General features: G+C 37.9%; 1 protein-coding gene across 1 annotated transcript; it reads left to right on the top strand.

The window, feature by feature from the left end:
* The first annotated feature begins 192 nt into the window (after nt 1-192).
* Nucleotides 193-27557, top strand: fbxl5 (F-box and leucine-rich repeat protein 5). Its single transcript, XM_079589544.1, has 11 exons — nt 193-317; nt 2437-2652; nt 6885-6980; nt 8173-8371; nt 10504-10680; nt 12577-12702; nt 12908-13053; nt 15713-15795; nt 16429-17139; nt 17228-17376; nt 26305-27557. The coding sequence occupies exons 1-11, from the start codon at nt 234-236 to the stop codon at nt 26379-26381; spliced, it is 2064 nt and encodes a 687-aa protein (XP_079445670.1). The 5' UTR covers nt 193-233; the 3' UTR covers nt 26382-27557.
* The last annotated feature ends 112 nt before the right edge of the window (nt 27558-27669 follow it).

Raw genomic sequence — 27669 nt, 5'->3', positions numbered from 1 at the left:
CTATGTTATGTTATACTATGTTATGTTATGCTCTGCTATGTTATGTTATGTTATGTTATGTTATGTTATGTTATGTTATGTTATGTTATACTATGTTATGTTATGTTATGTTATGTTATGTTATGTTATGTTATGTTATGTTGTGTTTTTCAGCGGAGTGTTTCCCGGTGAGGATCTGGCTCCCCGCAGCGAGTGTTCAGTGCTGTTCTCCCGGAGCCGCTGATGGAGTCGCGATGGCTCCTTTCCCCGACGAGGTGGATGTTTTTACCGGGCCACACTGGCGCATGAAGCAGCTGGTGGAGCTCTACAGCGAGAAGGTTCGTGTCAGACCTGTTTTATCGGTCATTTCACCAAATAAAGTGGTTTTAAGCGGTCAGATATGATGTGTTTGTTTGAGGAGAGCTAACGTTAGTGTTAGCCAAACGGCTAATAGGCATAGAACAGAGTTTATTATGAACGTCTGATAACGATCTGATCTCAGATCAGCACAGAGACGCTATCTTTATCTAGATATGTTGTTAAGATTTTAACCCATTCTGACCATCTGAGTTTATATAGCCAGATTATGAGAGCTTAATGTCAATGTCTGATCTCAGATCTGTACGAAAACAGACTTTATTAAATGTAATATAAGCACAATAATAAGCCGATGTTGCATTTATTGTGAATGTCTGATCTCAGGTATGTAAAAAACACTATTGTGTATTGAATAATACTACTAATAATAATATAAACACTCAGACTCCACGTGATATGTGGAAATATGCTGCGTCTGATTAAAAACAATTATTAATTTTATCTTTATTGTATTGATTTCCTATCACAACATTAACTTCTAAACGCATCCTAACCCTTGTAGTCTGTGATAAACATCCACACAGATGTGAATTACACCACATTCTGATCTATAATCAGATCATTTCTAGATTGAAACACTTTAAATTAACTTTTTATGCTTTTTATGAGGAATGTATTTGACTCATTTATAAACATCTGAAATTGAGATGTGAGGTGTTAAAGTGAGATGGTTTATTAGTCTGATTCAGTCTGATTACTGTAATTTATTCTGAACAGGTTTGCATGGAGATTATGATGATTTGAATGGTTTCTGTGGGTGTGTAGCTTCAGTTCAGCCCATGTTTGGGTTTGCAAGTCACACACACACACACCGCTTATGTAAGACACAAATGTGTGTGTGTGTGTGTGTGTGTTTGCTGTGTCAGTAGTTTGTTGTGTTTTGTGCATCTACACACTCATCTGAACTCGTTTAACATTTGACACACATCCAGCGTTATATAACACTAATGCTATGTGTGTTTTCAATCTTTCAAATATGATCATCTTTGTGCGAGGGACCGCCATCCTAAAATTTAAAAGCCAGCGATATATTTATATGAATTAAGACTTAATTTATATTGGGAAAAATTAATGTTATGAATGTTACTGTACTGCTATGTATTATTTATTTAATTATTTTGTATTCATTTTAACAATTCGTTCAAACGTTCGGGAGAGAATGCAAAACGTTCTGGAGAGACCGCAAAAAAATTCGGGAGAAAGCTCAAAACTTTCTGGAGAGAAGTTTCTTTCGCGAGGGAACGCCAAACTTTCGCGAGGGAACGCCAAACTTTCGCGAGGGAACGCCAAACTTTCGCGAGGGAACACCAAACTTTCGCGAGGGAACGCCAAACTTTCGCGAGGGAACGCCAAACTTTCGCGAGGGAACGCCAAACTTTCGCGAGGGAGCGCAAAACTTTCGCGAGGGAGCGCAAAACTTTCGCGAGGGAGCGCAAAACTTTCGCGAGGGAACGCAAAACTTTCGGGAGGGAACGTAAAACTTTCGGGAACTTTCGCGAGGGAACGCAAAACTTTCGCGAGGGAACGCAAAACTTTCGGGAGAGAACGCAAAACTTTCGGGAACTTTCGCGAGGGAACGCAAAACTTTCGCGAGGGAACGCAAAACTTTCGGGAGAGAACGCAAAACTTTCGGGAACTTTCAAGAGGGAACGCAAAACCTTCGCGAGGGAATGTAAAACTTTCGCGAGGGAACGCAAAACTTTCGGGAGAGAACGCAAAACTTTCAGGAACTTTCGCGAGCGAACGCAGAACTTTCAGGAACTTTCGCGAGCGAACGCAAAAGTTTTGAAATATATTTTTCCTCCCATACCATATTTTTTCCACCATCATGTTTCTTTCTGGGCTTTGTTGAAATATATTTTTTATAATAAATTTTATTTGATTTCAGTCAATGTTTTTTTTAATTGTTTTTTTATGTTTTTTAGTTAACGATAAAAAGCTTGTGCCTGACTGATTAACCCCGTCTCTTTTATAAGGAACCGCTTTCGTGTTGTTGGGCAGGTCTTGTTTACATTCCCGCATCAGTAGCTCTTCAGTCCGGATGTTTCATCGCTTGTTTCGTGTGTTTTCCACCCACAGCTTTCCAAGACCAACTTCTCCAACAACAGGGATTTCCGCTCCTTTCTGCAGTCGCTGCTCGCCACCTTTAAAGAGTTCAAGATGCACGAGCAGATCGAGAACAAGTGCATCATGGAGCTTCTGCAGGAGCGCAGTCAGATGGTCTATCACGTCCACGCCGACAACAAGCTGTCCGAGATGCTGTCGCTGTTCGAGAAGGGGCTGCGCAGCGTCAAGGTGTGTGTGTGTGTGTGTGTGTGTGTGTGTGTGTCATAGGTCTTATGTTTGATTGCTGCAGCAGAAATTACACACTCTTCGCGTGTGGTTCAAAAATGACCGATTATTATTTTATTTTTTTCAATGAAATTAATGTTTTTTATTTAATATTTAGTATTTTTAGGGAAGTTTTATGGTACTACATTATATTTACGCAGTATTTATAATCCATTTATTCACTTTTTGAGCATAGACCTGAAAATGTAATTTCCAACTTAATCTTTAATGCTTTAGAGCGACACACTGAAGTTCTCTTGTTAAAGGATAATTCCGGTATTTAAAACCTTGAGTCTATATTGTAGTTTGTTTTGGATGAACAAGAGTGGTGGACAACATTTTTTTGACAATGGTTCCTCTCTCGAGTTTTTGACTATAATAGAATTGGCCATGGACCCATTTAACATTGGAGTCAATGTGCATGTCCGAAAATGTCATTAAAACAGCCAATAATGTTCGTTTACAAAACTGTTAAACTCACCGAGTGGTTAGTGGTGTTCGTTGATGATTATAAGCAATATATCGTCGCAATATATGATTCCAATCCGTTTATTTTGCTATAGTGGAACTATTTTTTCAGACACTTCACAACCGTGTAACTTCCGCTCAATATTTGAATCTGAAGCGTTAGCACACTCCCGACCACTTGATGGCGATAACTGATGTTTATGTCTCGCGGGACACTCACGGTCACAGTCGAGTTCAACTTCATATTGCACTGGTCAGTGGTCACGTCTTTCAATATTTTCAAGGTTTTGTTTGTTTATTTCGCTTACTCTCCCGGAGCACAGTTGCTCTGCTCGCTAGCCTTATGAGAAACGGAAGTGAGCAAAAAGACGACATCGACCAAATGTAAACAGCCCCCTTTCCGTTTCCGGTAGCGCATTTATATTAACGAGCACTCAGTCCTTCAACAGAATTCAATGGGATTTTACAAAATGACGAATAAAACACGACAGAAACTGTATTTCGCAACACTTTTTGTTTCTGGAACATCAACTAACACCACTAATCACTCGGTGAGTTGCACAGTTTTGTAAACGAACATTATTGGCTGTTTTAATGACATTTTCGGACATGCACATTGACTCCAATGTTAAATGGGTCCATGGCCAATTCTATTATAGTCAAAAACTCGAGAGAGGAACCATTGTCAAAAAAATGTTGTCCACCACTCTTGTTCATCCAAAACAAACTACAATATAGACTCAAGGTGTTAAATACCGGAATTATCCTTTAAAGACGACACTTGGGGAAAAAAGTTTAAAAAAGTGAATTTATAAAAACTAACATAATTTTACGTTTATCATTATGAAAAATGTGCACAAATGATATTTAACATTTTTACGTGAAATATATATGTTCAAAATTACGTTTTACTATAAACTGCAAGAAAATCAAAGTCGTGCTCCAGATGTGAGGCTGATATCTCAGTAAATGAGCGTTCAGTGAGAGTGTGTTCGGCTGCAGTACCAAACGCTTCCACTAGAGGAAACTCTCATTCATTTTTGACCATGAACAACACAAGTGTGGCTATTTTTGTCAGGACCATTTAACCTTTTCGAATCGTGTGTGTGTGTGTGTGTGTGTGTGTGTGTGTGTGTGTGTGTGTGTGTGTGTGTGTGTGTGTGTGTGTGTGTGTGTGTGTGTGTGTGTGTGTGTGTGTGTGTGTGTGTGTGTGTGTGTGTGTGTGTGTGTGTGTGTGTGTGTGTGTGTGTGTGTGTGTGTGTGTGTGTGTGTGTGTGTGTGTGTGTGTGTGTGTGTGTGTGTGTGTGTGTGTGTGTGTGTGTGTGTGTGTGTGTGTGTGTGTGTGTGTGTGTGTGTGTGTGTGTGTGTGTGTGTGTGTGTGTGTGTGTGTGTGTGTGTGTGTGTGTGTGTGTGTGTGTGTGTGTGTGTGTGTGTGTGTGTGTGTGTGTGTGTGTGTGTGTGTGTGTACACACAGCAAGTGCCAAAACCTTTATCAAGTTTCGTATCATTCCGATGAAGAAAAAAACGAATGTAAAAGTTTTCGCTCAAATGTCGAAGAGCACCAGAAGGTTGAAGAGGCTTTATGTAGATGTTATAGTGACATCGGTGGCCGTTAAGTGAACTACAGCGTCACACGTAACACACAAGAGACTGAACGTGATTCAAGACGTGTTTGGCACGTTCACACTCGTCTTGTGATGCTAAACACTGCTAATCACTGATGATGACCTGGACACTCGTGGTCAGACCATTGGCCGTGACGTGACACAGATCTAGATAGAGAAGTTAGAGACAAAAATAATTATCATAAGACTCTCTGTTTACGTATTTTAACAAAACTTCTATTCAATCATCCAAACAGGTTTTTATCTTCAAAATAGACAAGGTCCATTTTGACGTGTCAGTCCAAACTTGCCAAATATTGGGGAATTTTCTGCTTGATTATTTACAGGGCGTTGGGAAATCCTGCTCCGAGTTCCTGTCTGGGAAACGGTTTATAATAACTTCAGTTAATTAAATTCTCATGCTGACGTCAGCTTATAAAAACAGTTCATCTGTGATTTTACTGTGTTATTGAACCGTTTGGAGAGAGAGAGACGCATTTTTATTCATTTTTTGCACAATATAAAATATAAACAATAGAATGCAAGGAAGTACAAATTCATATTACAGTGCAATTTAATATATATATACAGAAATGTAAATAACTACATCAAACCTATTTTAGTATCATTGAGATACTATTATAATTTATATTAATATTTTGAGATTTTCCAGTCTTATTTTAATTTAGGTTAAAATTTTATTTTGTTTAAAAAAAAAAAAATGTAATCGCTCCATGTAGTTTTTATTCATTTTTATTTATTTATTTTAGTACATTAAGTAACACTAAATCAAAATAAATGTATTATACATTGCATATTTTTTTATTTCATTATTTTATTTCAATATCAAACTAATAAAAAAAACTGTATAATCATAACAAATATAAAAAAACAGGGGTAAATAGCATGTAAATGTATGTGTGATATGTATTCATGCATATATGAATGTGTATACATTTATGAATATGTATGCAAGCATAATAAGTGCATGTAGAGAAGATATTGATATATGCACCAGAAGAAAACAGTATAAAATACATACAATCTATGAAGAAAAACAGTTACAATGCAACAGTGAAAAGTTCTTTTAAGCATCTTTCATGTTACAGAAGAACATTGTAGTTAAGTTGAGTGTCTGAATCATCTGTCAGTCGCAGCTCAGGCTCGTTTCTTGTGGCTTTTTTAGTCTTGTAATCGTGACACAGCGTAATGATCTGCAGTGGAAACGCCTTGTCGGGTTTCAGGTGAAATGTGCTGAGCAAACTGACTCATTAAGAAATCAATAGTCCTTTTTAAAGAGGCCTTATTACGCCCTTTCTCAAAGTCTTGATGTTGTGCTCGACTAGAACAGGTTCTCCTGCTTGAATGTTGATTATTCTCCTCATATTCTCCAGTGTTGCGGCTCCTCTCTTCCCAGTCTGTCAGTAACGCTCTGTTTACTTCCTGTCTCTATGAATCCCCTCCTTCTGAAAAGCACACTGTGCTCTGATTGGTCGCTATAGCAGTGTGTTGTGATTGGTCGAGTGCTTTGAGTGTGTTTGGGAAATGTCCCGCCCCTTTCCCTAACCGCCAGTTTAACACACTACTAACTAGGGCTGTAAACGATTAATCAAATCCCCCAAAAAAATTTGTGTTTACATATGTGTGTGTATTGTGTATAATTTTGTATGTATATAAATACACACACATGCATGTATATATTTGAGAAATATTTGCATTTATATACTGCATACATATTTTTATATTATATATAAATATAACTATTTTATATATAAATAAATAAAAATTCTTAACTATATACATGCATGTGTGTGTATTTATATATACAAAATAATTATACACAATACACACATATATTATGTAAACACAAACTTTTATTTTGGATTCGATTAATCGCGATTATTAATTTACAGCCCTACTACTAACTAACTCAACCAGGCCCCGCCCCTTTATTCTGCGCATTAATTATTATGAGGAATATTGTGACGTGTTCGTTCCCAGAAGAAAACTCAAGACTTACAATGGAGGCGTTTCAGGAGTTCAGAAACACTGACTCTGATATAGAGATTAACTCACTTTTTCACGCTCAAACATGTTATTTTGTACCGTGGTGTTGTGTTTCAGAGCGAGTACGAGCAGCTGAATTACGCGCAGCAGCTGAAGGAGAGGCTGGAGGCGTTCACTCAGGACTTCCTTCCTCATATGAAAGAGGAAGAGGAGGTGAGACTCATTTTTAACTAGTACTTGGCAACGATTAATCGCGATTAATCGCACCCAAAGTAAAAGTTTGTGTTTACATAATATATGTGTGTGTACTGTGTATAATTATTTTGTATATATAAATACACACACATGCATGTATATTTAAGAAAAATGTTTTATTTTTACATAAAATATTTATTATATATGTATAACTATTATTAAATATATACATGCATATGTGTGTATTTATATATATATATACAAAACATTTATACATAGTACACACACATATATTATGTAAACACAAACTTTTACTTTGGGTGCGATTAATCGTTGAAGCACTATTTTTAACATTCAACATCATACTGATACTACAGCATTGTCCGATCATTTCATTAATTTTAGCATTTACAGACTCACACATTTTTTTTCAGTAAGACCAAAGACGCATCAGATACAGAAATGTATCAGGTTTAATGACGTCCTTTGATTATTTAAATTTTATAAAGTATATCCTAAGATATACTACCTTAACAATAAATATTACATTTTGTTGGAAATATATTAGTCATGTTTGTGTATGTTTTTTTTTATTTTATAAACACACTACCATTCAAAAGTTTGGGGTCTGTAATAAAAAAAAATCATTTTTGAAGTCTTCTGCACACGAAGGCTGCATTTATTTGATTAAAAATACATTAAAATTGTGAAGTATTATTACAATTCAAATCAGCTGTTCTCTATGTGATTTATATAGTAAAGTATAATTTATTCCTGTGATCAAATCTGAATTTTCAGCATCATTACTCCAGTCTTCAGTGTCACATGATCCTTCAGAAATCATTCTAATATGATGATTTGCTGTTTAAAAAACATTTATGATTATTATAATATTATAATATTTTTGTGGAAACAAAACATTTCCAGTATTCTTTGATGAATAGAAAGTTCAAAAGAACAGCATTTATTTGAAATAGAATCTTTTGTAACATTATAAACATCTTTTACCATCATTTTTGATCAATTTCTTTACTTTAAAATCCACTCCAAATAAAATCTTTAAATTTATAAAATTAAATTTTGCAATGGCATCCCTGCAGATCCATCATGCAGAATTTAAAGTGCATTATTTTAACCTTAAATTTGCATTCGTCCCATCAGATGTGTGGTCTCTGTCTGTGTGCGTCTGATGAGTTGTGCGTGTTCTCAGGTGTATCAGCCCATTCTGATGGAGTACTTCACGTACGAGGAGCTGAAGGCCATCAAGCGTCAGGTGATGCTGCAACACTCCAATAATCCGTCCTGGAGCTCCGCCGCCGCCGACGTGCTGAAGGGCCTGAACCTCTGGAGCCAAGCTGAGGAGCTGCACAAGGCCTTCAAATACTCCGACCACGAGAAGACCGAAGACGGTGAGTCACTAATCAATATTTTGACGATTAATCGAGTACTCAGATCATTTAATAAGTGAACAATGGCCTTTTGGTGCTCCAGTAATCGGTCGATTATTTTGACGATTAATCGAGTACTCATAATTTAACGCGTGACCAATGACCTTTTGGTGTTCAGGTAATCTGTCGATTATTTTGACGATTAATCGAGTACTCGGATCATTTAACAAGTGAACCATGACCTTTTGGTGCTCAAGTAATCTGTATATTATTTTGACGATTAATCGAGTACTCATATAATTTAACAAGTGAATAAATAGCCTTTAGGTGTTCAAGTAATCGGACTATTTATTTGACGATTAATTGAGTACTCGGATCATTTAAGAAGTGAACAATAGGCTTTTGGTCTTCAAGTAATTGGTAGATTATTTTGAAGATTAATCGAGTACTCAGATCATTTAACAAGTGAACAATAGCCTTTAGGTGTTCAAGTAATCAAACTATTTATTTGACGATTAATTGAGTACTCGAATAATTTAAGAAGTGAACAATAGGTTTTTGGTCTTCAAGTAAGTGGTAGATTATTTTTACTATTAATCGAGTACTCGGATCATTTAACAAGTGAACAATAGCCAATAACCTGGAAACCCGAACAAGCAGCACATGCAGAGATTTTTAAATGGTTTATATATCGTCCAGTTTTTGAAAACGCTCTAAAGAAATGCCTTCAAATGAGCGATATCGCCTCTCCTTTTACGGTGAGGTTGGGAGAAACACGGGAGTAAAGAATAAAGATGTAAAAATATATAGAAAGTATAAAAATATAATGTATAAAAAAGATTCTATGGTCTTCCTTAGGAAATTATATTATATGATAAACACTTAATTATTAGTCTTCACAGCAATAAAGGAAATCATTTGGGCCTGTTTTATTAATTTTTATAATTATTTCAATCTTTATTTTTGAATAATTGTTATTATTATATTATATATGACATGTAAAATTACTTATTATACTTATTATCAGTATTACTATTATTTATAGTCATATTTATATACAGGTGAAACTAATATATTATATAGACTCATTACATGCAAAGTGAGATATTTCAAGCCTTTATTAGTTATAATTTTGATGCTTACAGCTTATGAAAACCTGTTCACAATATTCTAATTTTGAATGTGGGGTTTTCATAAGCTGTAAGTCATAATCATCAACATTATGACAAATAAAGGCTTGAAATATCTCACTTAGCATGTAATGAGTCTATATAATATATTAGTTTCACCTTTTAAGTTGAATTAATGAAATTAATGAACTTTTGCACCATATTCACATTTTTCGAGTTTCACAACATTTTGGGTCAATCTGCAGCTCTACAAACAAGCACAGCAAATTTAATTCGTTTTGAACTAATTTATTTGTATTCATTATTTTATATATATATATATATATATATATATATATATATATAAAATAATGAATACAAATAAATTAGTTCAAAACGAATTAAATTTGCTGTGCTTGTTTGATGAGTATGTATATATATATATATATATATATATACATACATACATATATATACATACATGCATGCATATTATAAATATTTATATATGTAAGATTTATAATTTGTTTTTAGTTCTCTTTTTTTTCAGTTGTATTATATTTAAAGTTTTCACTAAATGCAGAAATTAAGACAGCCATAAATATAAGTGGTATATTTTTCACAGTTATACCGTTTTTTGGGGGTATTATTATTATTATTATTATTGTTATTTTTCTTAAATACTTAATTTTTATTTTACATTGAAATATGTGGGGTATTTTGAGCTAAAACTTCACACACACACACACACGCACGCACACTCTGGGGACATCAGAGACTTATCTTACATCTTGTGAGAAGGGCATTACACCCAAACCCCTATGATATTGTTTTCGGTTGCGTCATCTTTAGCAGATGACCTTTGACCTCTTAGGCCAGGCATTGCCCGTGTTACTCTAGCTGTTGATTTCTCAACCTCCTTCCGTATTGAAGTCTGATGCAAATCTGAAGTTTCCCTGGAGTTGAGCGTAACCCATGTGACTGAGCGCGGCCTCAGGTTAGTCTCAGTCATGTGTCAGTGGTTGGATGTGTCGTCTCCCTCAGAGCGGGGCAGCGAGCGCGCCTCCATCTCGGCTCTGCCGCAGGAGCTGCTCCTCAAGGTGTTCCGCTTCCTGGGGCCGCTGGATCTGTGTCGCTGTGGGCAGGTGTGCAACATCTGGGCTCAGGTGTCCAAGACCGGCTCGCTGTGGAGACACCTGTACCCCGTCCGCTGGGCCAGAGGTGCGTCAACACACACTTTACCAGATATATGTGAAGTGAGGATATACACTGCTTTCTTACTTAGTATTTTTGTGTGGTTTCCAGTCCAATGATCAAACCTTTCTTAAATCAAGATGCATTTACTAGATGAGTGAAATTACATAAGATATTAAGTCTTGTTTTCTGGGGGAATTCATCAAAATTAAGTGAGTTTTTGCTTAAAACAAGCAAAATTATCAGCCAATGGGGTCAGAAAAATAATGTTTCTGTTTGAATTCATTCACATTGGCAGATAATTTTCCTCGTTTTAAGCATCAACTCACTTAATTTTGATTAATTCCCCAGAAAACAAGACTTAAAATCTTATGTCATTTTACTAGTAAATGTATCTTGATTTAAGAAATGTTTGATATTTGCACTGGAAACAAGACAAAAATAATTGCTTACATGATGGAAAATCAAACATCTCGCAAGTTATTTTGGCAAAAACGACATGTAAGTAAATTCAAGGTTATTCTGGCTAGAAGTGTGTTACTCACAGCCGGACTATACGTTTACACTAGCGCTCACAAGTTTGGAAGTCTCTTCTGCTCACCAACGCTGCATTTATTTAATTAAAAATGGCCAAGAAAACAATCATTATTTTTAGTTTTTTATTATTGCAATGTAAATTATCTGTTCTCTATGTGAATATCTAGTAAAGTGTAATTTATTCCTGTGATCAAAGCTGAATTTATCATCATTACTCCAGTCTTCAGTGTCACATGATCATTCAGAAATCATTAATTTCTGATAAATAAATATAATAATAAATAGTGTCATCTTTGAGCTTATCTGCCTCTATCGCCCCCTTGTGAGCAAACATCAGCTGAGTCATGTTTATTACTTTATGAAAGATATTTTTCCCTTTAGTATAATGTGCACCAAATGATTGAGTGCAGGTAGAAAATAAATGTTTGTTTTATGGTGTCTTAAAAAGATTTCAAATTGAATAAAATTTTAGATTTAAATATTAAATAAATATTGTTGCATCATGAGTGTTTTTTTATTTTATATTTTATAATTAAGTAACTTTAATTAATAAAAAATATAATAGTGCATTATTTTATCATTATTTTGATATTAAAAAATTATATACTACATAGTTAAATATTTTATACATTTTGATTTAAATTTGATATTATAAAATTAATATAATTTTAATTAAAAAACAGTAATAAACTGCATTATTCAAATGATTGTTAATAATTTTTTATACTATAAAACTTATAGTAGTATACTGCATTAGTGAATATTTTTTATAATTATAAAACTTATAAAAAAATGTAAAATACTACTTTAACAAATTATTTTTATAATTTTTTTATTTTAAAACTAATTTCAAACATCATTAGTGAATTATTTTTTAAATATTTGTACAAGTAATTATAAAACTTTAATTAAAAAAACATACTAATACTATAGTGAATTGTTTTTATAATTGTTTTTATTTAATCATTTTTATATTATAAAACTTTAATTAAAAATAGTATTATACTGCAGTAGTGAATTATATTTTTATAATCATAAAACTTTAGTTATATTCTAAATTAGTGAATTGTATTTATAATGTTTTTTTTATATTGTTTTATAATTATAAAACCCTTTATCAAAATATTGATATCCTGCATTTATATTTTTTGTTTTATTTTTTTTATTAATTAAATTGTCATTAAAAAAACTGCATTAATGCCACATGTTTAATTCAGGACGGTATCCAATCATATAAAAAAATATAAAGGGTTATTTTACATTTCTAATGCAGTTTTAATGGAGAAAATTGAAGATGGAGTCCAGTATGTTGCATTGTGGGATACAGCATCTCAGTGTATCTGCTGCCTGTAGGTCACATGTGACTGGTTGTCATGGTGTTTGCAGGGGACTATCACTGCGGTCCTCCGGGCGAGTTGGACCAGGAGCCGGATGATGATTGGGTGAAGAGTCTCCAGGACGAGGGGCGAGCCTATCAGGAGTGGGACGAGGACGCAGACGTCGACGAATCAGGTGAGCCTTCGCTTAGAACTACATTTCCCATGATCCCGCGGGCCATAGCTGTGAAATAAACATTCTTACTGACCCCAAACTTTTGTTTAATTAGGGCTGGGCAAAAACTTTTTTTTTTCTGATTAATCGTTGTTTTTTATGTGGTTCTCAAACGCCACAAATCAATTTTTTTCCCATTTTTGTCTGTTGTTCTCCTGCTGTTCAGAGGCGTGTGAAGGGACTCCAGCCATTAATGCGGTTCAGAGAGAGAAGACTCTTCTCGACGGGATGATCCAGAAGCTTCTGCCCGTCGTCGGCTCGTCCGTTCGTTCACTCAGCCTGGCCTACAGCTCCACCGTCTCCAGCAAGATGGTGCGTTACCCAGATCATGTGATCAACACTCACACATGACCAAACTGAGCACTGAAAAGCAGTCGCTCAAGATCGTGGTTCAATGACTCACTCATATAGACTTCACTTGTTCCATTACTGGATGAATCTGTGTTTTTGAATGAATCTCTTGAATCAATGATTCAGTGACTCACTCATAAAGACTTCACTTGTTTCATTTTTGGATGAATCTGTGTTTTTGAATGAATCTCTGGAATCAATGATTCAGTGACTCACTCATAAATACTTCACTTGTTCCATTTCTGGATGAATCTGTGTTTTTGAATGAATCTCTGGAATCAATGATTCAGTGACTCACTCATAAAGACTTCACTTGTTTCATTACTGGATGAATCAGTGTTTTTGAATGAATCTCTTGAGTGAATGATTCAGTGACTCACTCATAAAGACTTCACTTGTTTCATTACTGGATGAATCAGTGTTTTTGAATGAATCTCTTGAGTGAATGATTCAGTGACTCACTCATAAAGACTTCACTTGTTTCATTACTGGATGAATCTGTGTTTTTGAATGAATCTCTTGAATGAATGATTCAGTGACTCACTCATAAAGACTTCACTTGTTTCATTACTGGATGAATCTGTGTTTTTGAATTAATCTCTTGAATGAATGGTTCAGTGACTCACTCATAAAGACTTCACTTGTTCCATTACTGAATGAATCAGTGTTTTTGAATGAATCTCTAGAATCAATGATTCAGTGACTCACTCATAAAGACTTTACTTGTTTCATTACTGGATGAATCAGTGTTTTTGAATGAATCTCTAGAATCAATGATTCAGTGACTCACTCATAAAGACTTCACTTGTTCCATTACTGGATGAATCAGTGTTTTTTAATGAATCTCTAGAATCAATGATTCAGTGACTCACTCATAAAGACTTCACTTGTTTCATTACTGGATGAATCTGTGTTTTCTGAACAAATCTCTTGAGTGAATGATTCAGTGACTCACTCATAAATACTTCACTTGTTCCATTACTGGATGAATCTGTGTTTTTGAATGAATCTCTTGAATCAATGATTCAGTGACTCACTCATAAAGACTTCACTTGTTCCATTACTGGATGAATCAGTGTTTTTGAATGAATCTCTAGAATCAATGATTCAGTGACTCACTCATAAAGACTTCACTTGTTTCATTACTGGATGAATCTGTGTTTTCTGAACAAATCTCTTGAGTGAATGATTCAGTGACTCACTCATAAATACTTCACTTGTTCCATTACTGGATGAATCTGTGTTTTTGAATGAATCTCTTGAATCAATGATTCAGTGACTCACTCATATAGACGTCCCTTCATTACTGGATGAATCTGTGTTTTTAAACGAATCTCTTGAATCAATGATTCAGTGACTCACTCATAAATACTTCACTTGTTTCATTACTGGATGAATCTGTGTTTTTAAACTAATCTCTTGAATGAATGATTCAGTGACTCACTCATATAGACTTCACTTGTTTCTTTACTGGATGAATCTGTGTTTTGAATGAATCTCTTGAATGAATGATTCAGTGACTCACTCATAAATACTTCACTTGTTTCATTACTGGATGAATCTGTGTTTTTAAACTAATCTCTTGAATGAATGATTCAATGATAGCCTGGCCAGCCAGACTTACATCAAGATGTTTAGTCTGGACACTCTCCATAGACTAGGCTTACTCCGAGAGGCGGGATAAATGGCTGTCTCTCAAAATCCCTCTGCACGCAATAGGATAGCGCTACAACCAATCAGAGCAACGAAGAAGGTGACGTGGTGCGTTTTCCCACCAGCGGAGCTAATTGGTATATTAAACTTTTTCCGTATCCAGTCGGCAAAACTCCGAACACATCTTCCTTTTTTAAAAATGATTTAAGTGCCGTTTTTTGCTCTTTTCTTAAAGAGAAACTTAACTCCAAGTCCTCCAGAGTCGCGGCCAAAGCCGATTCGAAAGACTGCTGTTCGACAGCTGCTGCCGCCATTCTTTGTTTACAAGTGCCTATGCCAGCCGTCGCAACTCTGTCGTCATATGTTAAGCCCGCCCCGCATGCTCTATACACGACGTGATTGGCCTGACCCAATCTGGGTTTTTGCTGCTAGAATGTGTATTGAGAGTTGCTAGACTGCCCTGGCTGCAAAATACATTTTGCTGCCGCTAGGGGCGTCTAGATTTCTAGGCTAATTCAATGACTCACTCATATAGACTTCACTTGTTCCATTACTGGATGAATCTGTGTTTTGAATGAATCTCTTGAATCAATGATTCAGTGACTCACTCAAAGACTTCACTTGTTCCATTACTGGATGAATCTGTGTTTTGAATGAATCTCTTGAATGAATGATTCAATGACACACACATTTTTAACAGTCTCTTGTCTCCACCTACTGGTGTACTGATGTAATGTAATGATCACATGGGTGTTTGAATCGAGATTGCGATATTAATCGTGCAGCTTTAATACGTCTATAAAAATCTATTTAAATTATTTGACTATTAACCATATTTAACTGCTATATCCTGCTTTTAAACTCGTTATTTTTTTATTATAATAACATTTAACTAATAGTTGTTTTTAAACTTATTTGGGATCAATGAAATAATATAATATATAATAATAATGTGTTCTCCTTCCAGGTGCGACAGATCCTCAGTTTGTGCCCGAACCTGACACACCTGGACCTCACGCAGACTGACGTCTCTGACTCCGCCTTCCACAGGTTGGCTCTTCTTCTGATTGGTTGTTCAAGCGTTTGGCATTGACTGCTCATATCAGTGTGTTTGTGTATTTGATATACCGTAATGCCATGTTGATTTTTTGGAGCCCACTTGTTTCATTACTGGATGAATCTGTGTTTTTGAACGAATCTTGAATGAATGATTCAATGACTCTCATATAGACGTGACTTGTTTCATTACTGAATAAATCAGTGTTTTTTAAATTAATTTCTTGAATGAATGATTCAATGACTCTCATATAGACATCACTTGTTTCATTACTAGATGAATCAGTGTTTTTTAACAAATCTCTTGAATGAATGATTCAATGACTCACTAATATAGATGTCACTTGTTTCATTACTGGATGAATCTGTGTTTTTGAATGAATGATTCAATGACTCTCATATAGACGTGACTTGTTTCATTACTGAATAAATCAGTGTTTTTGAATGAATCTCTTGAATGAATGATTCAGTGACTCACTCATATAGACTTCACTTGTTTCATTACTGGATGAATCTGTGTTTTTGAACTAATCTTGAATGAATGATTCAATGAGTCACTCATAAAGTCTTGGCATGTTGATTTTGTGGATCCCATGAATATTACAGTTACTCTGTTGTGTTTTCCAGCTGGGCGGAGTTCGGGGTGTGTCGTACTCTAGAACACCTGGATCTGTCGGGCTGCCACAAAATCACCGACCGCACCCTGAAAATTCTCTCATTGGGATTGGGCGATTTAACGGCGTCCAATCCGGATCGCAGAGCCAAACTGCTGAAAGCCCCGCCCTCTCCTATCAAACTCAAGGACGAGCACTCTCTTCAGCCAATAGGACGCAGCTGCCAGGAACTCATCTTCAAGCGGAGACCTGGTGGGCGTGGCTCAGGCTGTGGCCCCGCCCACGTGTGGGTTCTTGATCCGGCGAAACTAGCTGACATCGAGGACGCCGCCGACTGGAGCAAACCAGGGGGCGTGTCTACACAGGAAAGTGGGCGTGGCCAAATTTTTGAGTCGAAGGGAGGCGGCGCCTCATGCTGTTGTAGGAGGAGCCGGAGGCGGAGCTTCAGGACTGGTATAAGCTCCTCCCACTGGCAGTATGGCTCAATGGGTGACGCCCACTGTGGTCACTCCACCTGTTGCACTTCAGATGTGTCGCTCTGGACTGTGAGAGAAACGCACTGTGACCTCCAGGCCAAAGGGGGCGGTGTTGATTTTCGGACTAAAGGGTTTGAGGGCGAATCTTGCGCTGATCGTCACAACAGGACTGACCAATCAGGAGCCTTTCGAACACTCCGGTTCCTCAGCCTGTCTGGATGCTATCAGATCACGGATCTCGGCCTGAGGTACAGAACAAACACCGCCATGATATAATAGGGGCTTCGCACCGGAGGAACCTTTTCATGTGTGTGTGTGTGTGTGTGTGTGTGTCAGGTGTCTGTCTCAGCGTGGAGGACTCCCTCTGCTGGAGCATCTGAATCTCTCGGGCTGCCTGCTCATCACGGGGGCGGGGCTTCAGGAGCTGGTGTCCGCTTGCCCCGCCCTCAACACACAGCACTTCTACTACTGCGATAACATTAACGGTAACACACCATCACACACACTCAGTGCTGAGAATAATGATATTACGTGATTTAAAGGTGCTGTGCTGATAGTTATGAACACAAAACTTATTGCAATTAGGGGTGTGCCGGTTTCAGAATTGGTGATGACGGTTATGATGCGAGTCAAATATGACGGTTCGTAACATAACCGTCGTCGGGGGGGGGGATGTTCGTCTGTTATAAGACAACTTAGTTTGAATTAACGAGCAGACACTGATTAACTACTTGCTATACGTTTATTTATATAGGCCTACACACAGTAAACAAATCCTTAACAAAAAAAAAATGTTGCAATGAACATGCTTTGTTTTAAATAAATCACACACAGTAAAATCCTTTTAAAAAAGTAGGCTGCTTAAATTCTATACGAGCCGCATAAAAATGATTGAGTAGCCAGGCCTAAATTACAAATCATAAAATCTAGGCTACATACCTTTATCAAAGAAAAACAAAAAAGTCGAACAACGATTGTTGTGATAATACCTTAATTAAACGAACTAAATATAGGAAACAAAAAAAGTGCAATGGCATTTTAAATTCCTAATCTTTTTCGACTTCCAAGTTCCGTGACAGGAACACCAACATGTTCACTTTACTGGGTTTTAGTGACGCTCTGACAGGGGTGGCTATGTTACCCGCGAGGCTAAACACTCGCTCTGATGCTGTGCTTGTAGCACAAATACACATGTATTTACGTGACAATTTTGCTAAGAGCGGATAGCGTGTTTCATTGTCTCTCCACCAGTGGATTAGCCGTAGTCAATTGGTTGTTCTTGGAGATAGCGGGTTAACTCCGTGTCAGCGCGCGCTCTGATCGGTAAGGGCAGAGATTTCAGACCTCCGTTTATTAAGGAGATCTCCGGCACCTCCTGTCACTATGGGGAATTAATTATTATTTTTTTATTCATATTTGTGTAGTGTTCAATGTTGTTAGATGTAGATATACGCAGATGGGAATTATTTCATCCGCAACCGCATAACAAAACTCATCCGCACCAACGTTTTTTGACCAAATTTCAAAGCCGCACCCGCCTAGAAAGGATGTAGCAAAGATATTTAATGCTAATGCATGAGGCAGGCATAGTTTCATTCATTTACGACGAGATGCGCTCTAGTTCACAATTCAATGCAAGTGAACGCGGCGCGCAGGTGCCATGTCACGGTTATTATATTGTCTGCTATTGGCTATTTGCTTTTTATTTATTAAATACATGCAATTGGTTGATGAAACATTTATTAAAATTAAGATACAATTTCTACAAAACGAAATTCGCTTTAAAGAAAGGCTTTCTACAATGCAAAACTTTGAAGTGGTAAAAATCATGTCTGACGATTTACAAAACAAAACTTCATTAAGTGGTAAAAACCACGTCTCCCGATATATTGCGCTTATTATGATCCTATCTAAAAAATGGAAAAAAATTTTTTTTTTTTTAAATGTTTGTAAAAAATATTTTAATAACACGGTTTTGGCGGTTATAGAGTTCTAATGACGGTGTTTAACTATAACCGTCGGTCTCACGGTTATATACTAACTGTCACACCCCTAATTGCAATACATAATTAACGGCAAATGCATCACCTTTAATTAATATATAACTCACTCACAAGCACATCTCTGAATATTAAATCTAAATATTAAATGTTCTGTTATATCAGAATGTCCCAGATTGGGTTTCCTGAGTTGATGAAAAGTTATTAATAATAGATTGTTCTATATTTCGATTGTTTTGAAAATATATTATATATGAATTAATATTTATTAATTTATTTTTATTTGACATTTTTATTATAAAATTGTATAAATAAAAAGTTTAAATCTAAATAAATAATTTGTAGACTACAATAACACTTTCTAAAATAAGATTAAATATTTTGTTCTCCTGCATGTCATGTGACCATTAACTGATGTCGGAGCAGTTTATTTAGTTTTATCTCTAGTTGTTTTATTACATCCTTATAATAAATGAAAATGAAAAACGTTGCCTTGGCAACTAGCACATTTTTTATATAATTGATTATATTGCAGTTCATGTTTATTTTAATTTCGGATAATTTATTCCTTCATGCGAGAACCGTGAACTTTGTGAAAATCTTTCTGTTCGGCTGACACGAAACTGTGTAAATCCTTGTCATATGAATGTTTTATGATTTGTGATATGATCTGAAGAGCGTCTGCTAAATGTAAATTACTGTAATAATGCCCACAAATCCACATATGAAGTCCAAACCCAAGTAGGACGGCATCTTGGTAAGTAAAGGGTGGGTTTGTTACGAAGCCTGTTTTTATATAACGTAAAACTGTAAAATAACTCAAACAACGCGGACTGTTGAGTAGACGCGTCTCAAACCGATTGACCCAATACCGGTCCGTTACACCTGTGGGTCGGACGGCTGAGCGCGTCTTCTTTACACTCACTTACAAACGAACATTTTCTCGCCTATCGTGCGTCTATCACACCCGTACCATTAAAAAGACAGATTATATCCAAGATTTCAGTTATAAATTAGCGTTAATATTGATAGCATCACTGGTAGCGTCGTTGCTAACTTACTGTCCATCTGTTTAAATGGCGAATATATCAAATGTAACGTTATGTTGTCTACCTTTTGGTGCAGGTGAGGACACATTCGAGCTGCAGGCGGTGCAGTCTGAGCTGGAAGCTGTAGAGAAGCAGATCAGCGACCTTTTAGAGAGACAAGCCGAGCTAAGAGACCGGCGTTTAGCTCTTGAAACATCTCGCGTCGATGCACACAAATCAGTTAATAATCCGCAGACTCCGATTGCGTCAACACCGTGCGTCTCTCAGCATTGGTCCCGTGCGCCAAGGCGGTTCTCACAAGTTTCATACACCCCGGCTCCGAGGCGCCGTCACGAAGCTTGGGTTGTTTCGCAGCGGAAGACGCGAAGAATCTCTCCGCCCCTCCCGGTCTTCGAGATTTCCACTCAGAACCGCTTCTCCCCTCTTCGCGAAACGGAACGCGATGCTGTGATTATCGGCGATTCAATTGTTCGGAACGTCCACGCTACGTCAGGTAAAAGTAAGGTGCGTAGCCACTGTTTTCCTGATGACCGTGTTTTAGATATCGCTGCGCGGGTACCCGAGATCTTGAACGGTGACGAGCGCGTCGGAGCTGTCGTCTTGCACGCAGGAGCGAACGACGTCAGGCTGCGGCAGACGGAGGTTTTGAAAAAGGATTATAGGAACCTAATCGAGACGGTACGCACCGCATCGCCTGAAATAACGATCATCGTGTCTGGGCCGCTTCCCACGTATCGACAAGGGCATGAGAAGTTCAGTAGATTATTCGCGCTAAATGAATGGTTAATGTCATGGTGCAATGAGCAGAAACTGCTCTTTATAAATAATTGGAATCTGTTTTGGGAGCGTCCTAGGCTCTTCCGCGCTGATGGCTTACACCCAAGTAGAAATGGAGCGGATCTTCTGTCGGATAACATCTCCAAGACGTTAAAGACCGTTTGACTAGTTACCAAAAATCCAAATCACAGTCTCTGCTGCACCAAATTAATTGATATAAATACTAGTGTAGAACATTTAATAGAAACTGTGTCTATTCCTCGTTTAGTGAGATCAAATAATAAATCTATTGTAGGATCTAGGAAAAATCTAATTGTTATTAAAACAGAAAATCTCGCTATTAGTGAACAAAAACAATTTCTAAAGCTAGGTCTTCTAAACATTAGATCGCTTACACCTAAGGCGGTTATTGTAAATGAAATAGTCACAGATAATAGCTTTGATGTACTCTGCCTTACTGAAACCTGGCTTAAACCAAATGACTATTTCGGTCTAAATGAGTCCACTCCACCAGGATACTGTTATAAGCATGAGCCCCGTCTGATTGGTCGTGGCGGCGGTGTTGCAACAATCTATAGAGATATTCTTAATGTTACTCAGAAAACAGGTGACAAATTTAATTCGTTTGAAGTACTTGTATTAAATGTTACGCTCCTAGATGTAAGGAAAAAATCCCTATTATCTCTAGCCTTGGCTACCGTATATAGACCGCCAGGGCCCTACGCTGATTTCCTAAAAGAGTTTGCAGATTTTCTCTCAGATCTATTGGTCAACGTCGATAAAGCATTAATTGTTGGAGATTTCAACATACACGTAGATAATTCAAATGATGCGTTAGGGGCTGCGTTCACAGATTTATTAAACTCCTTTGGGGTCAAGCAAAACGTCACCGGACCAACTCATCGTCTTAATCATACACTCGATTTAATTATATCATATGGAACCGATCCAACCGATATAGATATCATTCCACAAAGTGATGGTGTCAGTGACCACTTCCTGGTAACTTGTATATTACGGACTACAGTACTATGTCATACTGCGCCGCGTTACCGACCAGGCAGAACAATCCTTCCATCCACCATAGATAATTTATCAAATTGCTTATCTGATTTGTCTCAGTTACTGCCTGAACCCAAACAAACAGACGAATTAGAGGAAGTAACTAGCAGTATGAGCACCATTCTCTCTAGAACATTGGATATTGTTGCACCCATTAGATTAAAAAAGGTCAGAGAGAAAAGTAAAGCACCATGGTACAACAATACTACGCATGTTCTAAAGAGAGAAACCCGTAAATTAGAGCGTAAATGGAAACAAACTAATTTAGAGGTCTTTAGAATCGCGTGGAAAGACAGTATGTCACGTTATAAAAAGGCCCTAAAAGCGGCAAGGGCTGAGCATCTCCGCAAACTAATAGAAAACAACCAAAATAATCCAAGATTTTTATTTAACACCGTGGCTAGACTAATAAATAAACAAACGTCACCTGACCAAAATATCCCGTTACAGTTTAGCAGTAATGATTTCATGAACTTCTTCACTGAGAAAATAGAAAGCATCAGAACCACAATTGTAAACACTCAATCTTCAATCGCGCCTTATAAATCAGCCTCAATTATCACCCCGCAAGAACAATTACAGCGCTTTACAACTATAGAACAAAAAGAGCTAAATAAACTTATCACTGCATCTAAAACAACAACGTGCTTATTAGATCCTATACCAACTAAACTACTGAAAGAAGTGTTACCTGTAGTGGAAGAGCCTCTACTCAATATTATTAACTCGTCTCTATCTTTAGGTCACGTTCCAAAAACATTTAAACTGGCAGTTATAAAACCACTCATTAAGAAACCACAATTAGACCCACATAATCTAGCAAATTATAGACCCATTTCAAATCTTCCATTTATGTCTAAAATATTAGAAAAAGTTGTGTCCGCTCAACTGAGCTCTTTTTTGCAAGAAAATGACATCTATGAAAAGTTTCAGTCTGGATTCAGGCCGCACCATAGCACTGAAACTGCACTCGTTAAAATCACTAATGATTTACTTTTAGCTTCAGACCAAGGCTGTATCTCAATACTAGTTTTACTTGATCTTAGTGCTGCGTTCGATACTATAGATCACACAATACTCTTAGATCGACTACAAAATTATACTGGCGTTCAAGGACAAGCATTAAGCTGGTTTAGATCATACTTATCAGACCGCTACCATTTTGTCTATTTAAATGGAAAAAAATCGATCATAACTTCAGTAAACTATGGAGTGCCGCAGGGATCTGTGCTAGGCCCTCTATTATTCTCAATTTATATGCTGCCACTTGGAAATATTATAAGGAAACATGGAATTAGTTTCCATTGTTATGCTGATGACACTCAATTATATATTTCATCACGGCCGGATGAAAACGCTAAATTATCAAAATTGACAGAGTGTGTTAAAGATATAAAAGATTGGATGACGTGTAATTTTCTTCTATTAAATTCAGATAAAACGGAGGTACTACTCATCGGTTCAAAAAACCGCACACAAAACCTCTCACAATACAACTTTAACATAGTAGGATGTCCTGCTACTTTATCCTCTACAGTAAAAGACCTGGGTGTCATACTAGACTGCGACCTGTCTTTTAAAAATCATATTTCATATGTTACAAAAACGGCATTTTTCCACCTTAGAAACATTGCTAAGCTACGTAATATGCTGTCAGTTTCTGATGCAGAAAAGTTAGTTCATGCATTCATGACCTCGAGACTAGATTACTGTAATGCTTTATTAGCTGGTTGTCCTGCATCCTCAATAAACAAGCTACAGTTAGTCCAAAATGCAGCTGCTAGAGTTCTTACCAGATCAAGAAAATATGATCATATAACACCGATCTTATCATCTCTACACTGGTTACCTATAAAGTTCCGTATTAATTATAAGGTATTGTTACTGACTTATAAAGCCCTAAACGACTTAGCTCCAGTTTATTTAACGGATCTTCTATCGCCCTATAATCCATCGCGCTCTTTAAGATCGCTAAATTCGAGGCTTTTGGTTATACCTAGGATATCTAAGTCCACCAAAGGAGGGAGAGCATTCTCACATTTAGCTCCAAAACTCTGGAATAGCCTTCCTGATACTGTTCGTTGCTCAGAGTCGCTCTCCCACTTCAAAACTAGATTAAAGACGCATCTCTTTAACCAGGCATTCATATAAATGTTTTAATCTTACAGTTAAATCCGGCCTCTAGTTCATAACCGCCAGAGGAGAACTGGCCCCCGACTGAGCCTGGGTTCTCCCAAGGTTTTTTTTTCTCTCCATTGGGTCACCTGATGGAGTTTTTCGTTTCCTTGCCACTGTTGCCCTTGGCTTGCTCAGTTGGGGATATTCAATTTAATTAATCAATCAATATTACTATTGATTAGCATTACCAAACATGGACGTTTTATTATTATTTTAATTTAATACTGTGAAGCTGCTTTGATACAATCTGTATTGTGAAAAGCGCTATACAAATATTCTTGACTTGACTTGACTTGACTAGTTTCATTGTGTTTACTTGTAGCATGTGTCAGTCCACACACTGCAGAACATGCTTTTCTTACTTGTGTTTCTGTCTCGTTTCCAGTCCAAATATCTCAAAATTCTTAAATCAAGATGCGTTTACTAAAGTAGTGAAATTACATAAGATATTAAAGGGATACTTCACCTCTGTAAAAATGAGTGTGTATTTAAAATGGGTCATTTATGTAGTAGAAATGTGAATTTGGAGCCTTCTAGACTGAGAAAAGCCAGAAAATTTATTTGTGGCTTATGTGGATGAAAGCCAACAACTCCCAGAATGCACTTGCTTCACTGCCCTACGAGGCCACGCCTACCGGTAAGAGCGCAGTAAAACAACAAGGCTAGGCTACTAGTGAGTCTCCGTGACGAGTCTGCCCGGGATTGTCCGGAATTGGCCCAAAATGTCCGGGATTCGGCTTTTGCGTTCTACAGGTTCGCCGTTTCTCATGTTTACTGCCGCGAGCAAGACGAGGCTGACGGCCGCGGGAGACTGACGGCCGCGGGAGAACGGCGCGAGACTGACGGCCGCGGGAGAACGGCGCGAGACTGACGGCCGCGGGAGAACGGCGCGAGACTGACGGCCGCGGGAGAACGGCGCGAGACTGACGGCCGCGGGAGAACGGCGCGAGACTGACGGCCGCGGGAGAACGGCGCGAGACTGACGGCCGCGGGAGAACGGCGCGAGACTGACGGCCGCGGGAGAACGGCGCCAGACTGACGGCCGCGGGAGAACGGCTCGAGACTGACGGCCGCGGGAGAACGGCGCGAGACTGACGGCCGCGGGAGAACGGCGCCAGACTGACGGCCGCGGGAGAACGGCGCCAGACTGACGGCCGCGGGAGAACGGCGCGAAACTGACGGCCGCGGGAGAACGGCGCGAGACTGACGGCCGCGGGAGAACGGCGCGAGACTGACGGCCGCGGGAGAACGGCGCGAGACTGACGGCCGCGGGAGAACGGCGCGAGACTGACGGCCGCGGGAGAACGGCGCGAGACTGACGGCCGCGGGAGAACGGCGCGAGACTGACGGCCGCGTGATTACTGATGAGCGGCGCCTGTGAGACGCACCGGTCTCGTATCTCTCACGGAGGAGCGGGAATATTCTTAGCAATGTTAAAACGCACATCAACCGATCACTTGTTTAGCGTTCATGTAAACACTACACTCAGATTCACCGATCGGGATGAGTTCAGTTAGATTGAAACAAAAGGTGTGCGTGTAAACAATGAATGGCGACTGTAGAAAGCAAAAGCCGAATCCCGGACATTTTGGACGATCTCGACGGCCGGACGCGTCCAGGAAAAGAGGATGGTCACCGCTACTACTCGGCTTTCTCCACAGAACAAGAGCCTGTTAGCTTAGCTTCCAGATAAAGATGGCTGACACTATTTGTACATTCTGTGAGTAAGATTCTCTATGGGCGGGCGGAAAACATGCGGATCTAGCGCCTCCTACTGGCTGGAGTCTCGAGCCTCTGGACAAAAAAGCCTCAGATGATGCAAAATGAAGATTTTGCGTCATCTGAGGATTTTTTACAGACAAAAAATACATAAATCTCTCGTCTCAGGGGGACATGAGGGGGGGAGCACGGTCCTACTGATACAAAGCTTAATGCTAAATCATGAAGTATCCCTTTAAGTCTTGTTTTCTGGGAAAATAAATCAAAATTAAGTGAGTTTTTGCTTAAAACGAGTTATCTGCCAATGGGGTCAGAAAAATTTAATTCTGTTTGAACTAAGATTATTTTTCTTACCCTATAAGCAGATAATTTTGCTTGTTTTAAGCATCAACTCACTTCATTTTGATGAATTCCCCCGAAAAACCGGACATAATATCTTATATAATTTCACTCATCTAGTAAATGCATCTTGATTTAAGAATTTTTTGATATTTAGACTGGAAACAAGACAAAGATTTACAGTTTGCTTCTCTCAGTTTAATAGTAAATCTCCTCCGAGTTCATTCATGCAAACTGTAGATGTCATGTTTTCTGTGTTTGTAACTGGTTTTCCTCTCTGGTTCTGCAGGTCCTCACGCAGACACGGCCAGTGGATGCCAGAATCTGCAGTGTGGGTTCAGGGCTTGCTGTCGATCCGGAGAATGATGCTCTTTTCTCCGTGTTTCTCCCTGATAACCCCTTCCCATCCTGTCCTCGCGTCTCCTCCCTCATCATCCACGTGCACTTTAAGTGGGAAATTGCTTCAAGATGCTCTTCCAGTGAATTCAGCTTTGTAAAGCAATCCCTGAAAGGTGTTGTGAAGGAACTAAATGATGTATATTTGTAAATAATTCACAGGATGTCTGTTCAGACGCTCTTTAAGCGGAGACTTTAAGATGTTACTTCAACATCGTGTGGGTTATTTTTTGATTTGAGTATTTCACATCTCGAGTTTGACACTGCAGAAAATGTGTTCTTAGTATTTCTGTCTTGTTTCCAGTCCAAATATCAAAAAAAAAAATGTAAATCAAGATGCATTTACTAGATGAGTAAAATGAGATTAGATATTATTTCCTGTTTTCTGGGGGAATTAATCAAAATTAAGTGAGTTTTTGCTTAAAAAACGCTAAATTATCTGCAATGGGGTCAGAAAAATAATTTTTATTCAAACAGAAACAACATTATTTTTCTGACCCCATTGGCAGATAATTTAGCTTTTTTTAAGCAAAAACTCACTTCATTTTGATTAATTCCCCCAGAAAACAAGACTTAATATCTAATCTCATTTTACTCGTCTAGTAAATGCATCTTGATTTAAGAAGTTTTAGATATTTGGACTGGAAACGAGACAGAAAAGCATGTTTTGCAGTGTAGTATCTCCGTCTCGAGAACCATTACTTCGGGAATTATGTTTTAATCACCAGCGCAAAATAGGAAAAATGCGATTCACAAGCTAGTTGTTGAGTTGTGGTTGGTCAAATAAATCAGCAGGTGTTGTGGAAAACAAAAAGTGAATAACCAGAAGCTTTATTAGTTGCGTTCATCTGTAGGTTTAAACCCTAATGCCAGATAGATCTCTCTAGCTTCACTGAACGAGACTTCACCTGTGGTTTAAATATCTGGCAACCATGTCAAAGCGTTCTCCAAGAAGTCACACTTTGGTAGGATTGAAGAGTTCGTTCACCCAGAATCTCTGACTGGCAGAGTTTGTGGGTGAACTAACCCTTTAAAGGGCTTGTGAACTGTAATAAGTCCTGGGTATATTACACTTGTTCAGAGTCTTTAGATGCTGCATGATCCGTTTCTTTTGCGTAGCTGACCATTAAAAGCACCTTGACAGAACATGCGTCTGTGTTGAAGTCTTTATTGAGCATATGGGGTCCATATGACTTGTATATGTTATGCCATATGATGCTTTGTATGAGGAAAGACCCAAATTTAAATCGTTTTGGTA

The sequence above is a fragment of the Phoxinus phoxinus genome, assembly GCF_949152265.1.
Source record: "Phoxinus phoxinus genome assembly, chromosome: 18".
Lineage (NCBI taxonomy): Eukaryota > Metazoa > Chordata > Actinopteri > Cypriniformes > Leuciscidae > Phoxinus > Phoxinus phoxinus.
This window is presented reverse-complemented; position numbering and strand designations above follow the sequence as displayed.